The 3,404-nt window shown below is 42.2% G+C and overlaps 1 protein-coding gene across 1 annotated transcript in view; it reads left to right on the plus strand.

Annotated features, from left to right (window-relative positions):
* Positions 1–3,404, plus strand: part of LOC107661647 (sarcalumenin-like) — a 31,377-nt gene extending 27,973 nt beyond the window's left edge. Inside the window, exons 5-7 of the mRNA XM_016451317.1 lie at positions 276–392; positions 482–715; positions 1,852–3,404. Of these exons, the coding sequence (XP_016306803.1) occupies positions 276–392; positions 482–715; positions 1,852–2,663 (1,163 nt within the window). The 3' untranslated portion in view covers positions 2,664–3,404. The remainder of the gene's footprint in view (positions 1–275; positions 393–481; positions 716–1,851) is intronic.

The following is a 3,404-nucleotide window of genomic DNA, read 5'->3' on the forward strand; positions in this document are numbered from 1 at the left end:
CACCACACACACACACACACATACACACATATTCGGCTACTCAAAGAACCTTTCAGTGGACAGTTCTAAAAGGAAAGTTTCTGTTAAAGGTTCTTCATGGAACCTCACATGCCAATAAAACGCCTTTTATTTTTAAAAGTGCATGCATGATTTCTGTTTGCTTTTTAAAAGAGAAAAAGAGCTCTTTCATTCATGCCAGAACTTGAATTCTTGCCCTGAGTCTCAGATGTTTTAATAGTAAATGCCACTGTTCTCCAACTCTCTCTCTCAAACAGATGGAGAAATCACCTCCAAACCCATGGTGCTGTTCCTCGGACCCTGGAGTGTGGGCAAGTCCTCCATGGTCAACTATCTGTTGGGTTTGCAGGACACCCCTTACCAGCTGTACACGGGTAAACTGTTGTCTGTGCTGCTTCTCAGGTGGTTTGCAGCATTAAAATATTGTTTTATTACAAATCGGCATCATCTTCTGTTCGTCCAGGTGCTGAGCCCACTACCTCAGAGTTTACGGTCATCATGCATGGTGAGAAGATCCGCACCGTGGAGGGCATCGTCATGGCTGCCGACAGCTCTCGCTCCTTCTCCCCACTGGAGAAGTTCGGCCAGAACTTTTTGGAGAAGCTGGTTGGCATCGAGATGCCCCACAAGCTCCTGGAGAGGGTCACATTCGTGGACACGCCTGGAATCATTGAGAACCGCAAGCAGCAGGAGAGAGGTACAGAATTCTCCATTGTATCCATTGATTCCCGTTATTTCAGGGCTCCCTCGGGTCCTTAAAAAGTCCTACACCTAAATTGAAGGTCATAAAAAGTCTTATATGTATTAAATGTAATAGTAAAAGTCTTTATTATCATTTTAAGAGGTCTTCGATTTAAGAGGTGACCATTGAACTCGTATGCATTAAACTGATTTAAATAAAAATGAGCAGTGCTGTTTCACCATTGCACGTTCTACAGGTTATGACAGTGTTTATTGCATATTTTATCTCTTTCATCTGTTCGTAGTGACCTGTTTGTATACAGTCTATGGTAGTGACGCATAGACATTTCAAAATAAGAGTCCTGGTGTACTCCAGTCGTTTTTGTAATGAAATGTCCGTCTTTATGCATAAAAGCTTTTTCTGGTTATTATTGGTATTTTGGTTACACAACAAACTGTATTAGGAAGGAAAAACTTACAACATTATTTAACACATTCAGTATATAGATATGACTAGTACCGGCACCAGGGTTATTATACTTATTTCAGCTAGTTTTGCCAAAGCAAAATTTCTCATTTTCATTTTTCAAAATAACTAAAACTGAAATAAAAAATAAATAAAACTATATAGACATAAAAAACGAATCAAAATGACAACAGAAACACAAAAAATTACTAAAACTTTAAAATTAACATGAAAACTGAAAATACAAAAATAAAAACTTAAAAAATGTAAAAGTATCTCAGTGATACTAAAATAACACTGATTTTTTACAACCTGTTTATTATTTATTTATTAAAAAAAACATTATCATATCAGCAAAATCTGTTATCTATATATGTCAACCTAATTCATATGTATTAATATTGGCACATGAATAAAATACATTGAATAAAACATGTCTTTAATATTTTAAACTCGCAGTTCCCCTGTTTTGCTGATAAACAGTATTAAGTCTTCACTGAATGTGAAATACATGATTTGTTTTGCGATTGTATAGGTTTAATCTGTATGGATGTACGCTATTATATTTATTTGTGATGGTCTTTAAAAGCATTACATTTGATTTTAAAAACCCTTCAAATACCAGTATTTATCATTTTAATCTATGAATCATAATTAATTCTACATATTTCTTCTCCCACTTCAAGGTTACCCATTCAACGACGTGTGCCAGTGGTTTATCGATCGTGCAGACCTCATTTTCGTGGTGTTTGATCCCACCAAGCTGGACGTCGGTCTCGAGTTAGAGATGCTCTTCCGGCAGCTGAAAGGTCGGGAGTCCCAGATCCGTATCATCCTCAATAAAGCCGACAGCTTGGCGACCCAGGACCTCATGCGTGTCTACGGCGCCCTCTTCTGGAGTCTGGCGCCCCTCATTAATGTAACCGAGCCCCCGCGGGTCTACGTCAGCTCATTTTGGCCCTACGACTACGCGCCGGACACCAGCCACGAACTCTTCAAACGCGAGGAAATATCCTTGCTGGAAGACCTGAACCAGGTGATCGAGAACCGTCTTGAGAACAAAATCGCCTTCATCCGCCAGCACGGCATCCGCGTTCGCATTCACGCCCTCCTGGTGGACCGCTACGTGCAGACCTTCAAGGAGAAGATGAGCTTCTTCAGCGACCCCGAACTGGTCTTCAAAGAGATTGTGGACGATCCTGACAAGTTCTACATTTTCAAGTCCATCCTGGCCAAAACCAACGTCAGCAAGTTTGACCTGCCCAACCGAGACGCTTACCGTGACTTCTTCGGGATCAACCCGGTGAGCAGCTTCAAGCAGCTGTCGGCCCAATGCTCCTACATGGGCGGTTGTCTACTGGAGAAGATCGAGCGCGCCATCACCCACGAACTGCCCTCTCTGCTCGGCAGCATCAACTCCAGCAAGAACCCGACCCTGTCCTCCTGCGAGGCCACCGGCTGCGGGGAAAAGCCCAAGAACCGCTACCGGCGAAACTGAGAGAAGAAAACCAGGCGGGAGGGAGACCGAGGAGAAGGAGGATGAGAAAGGACGGACGGTGGAGCGAACAAACCGAGGAGGAGCAGTGGAGCTAATCCTGCTCCTGCCGCGGGTCCGTTTAGAGTCAATGGAGACGGATCTCACGGGACTGTTTTTTGCGTGAAGAGGTTGTGTGTGGGGACGTTTGAGGGCGGGGGATTCTGGGAATGGGTGGAGGGAGTTTCTTGTGAAGTCTTGAGGCGGAGTTTCTTGTGAATGTGAGGAGAGCGTGCCAAAATAACTCCTCTCTTTCCACACTACTTTTATAAACTGTCTGCAGTTTTGGAGGGAAAACGTGTACGCATGGAAAACAAAAATGGCTGACACACACTTAAAAAATGTAAAAAATAGCAAAAATAAAATATCCTGAGGAATCAGGTATCAGCTGCCTTGAATGTGAACCAAAATGCAACAGTGATGCAATTGCCATGTTTTAAACATACTGATCATATAATGAGTTCCCCAGTCATGCATTTTTTCCAGTTTTTCGGGTTGATTTGTTCACTTATATAGGTTAGTAACTATGGATGATTTTTTTTTTCTCCTCAGACTGATAAGCTACTAGCATTTTTACACTGCATGTTATGATACATATGGGTTTGGTTTCTTTCACATTTCCACTTATCCACTTTGTGTACCACAATAAAGGTTCCAAAAGGACGTTTTCGCAGCAATGCCATAGAAGATCCATTTGGGGTTCTC

This window comes from Sinocyclocheilus anshuiensis, unplaced genomic scaffold (genome assembly GCF_001515605.1).
Source record: "Sinocyclocheilus anshuiensis isolate Anshui unplaced genomic scaffold, SAMN03320099.WGS_v1.1 scaffold207, whole genome shotgun sequence".
Lineage (NCBI taxonomy): Eukaryota > Metazoa > Chordata > Actinopteri > Cypriniformes > Cyprinidae > Sinocyclocheilus > Sinocyclocheilus anshuiensis.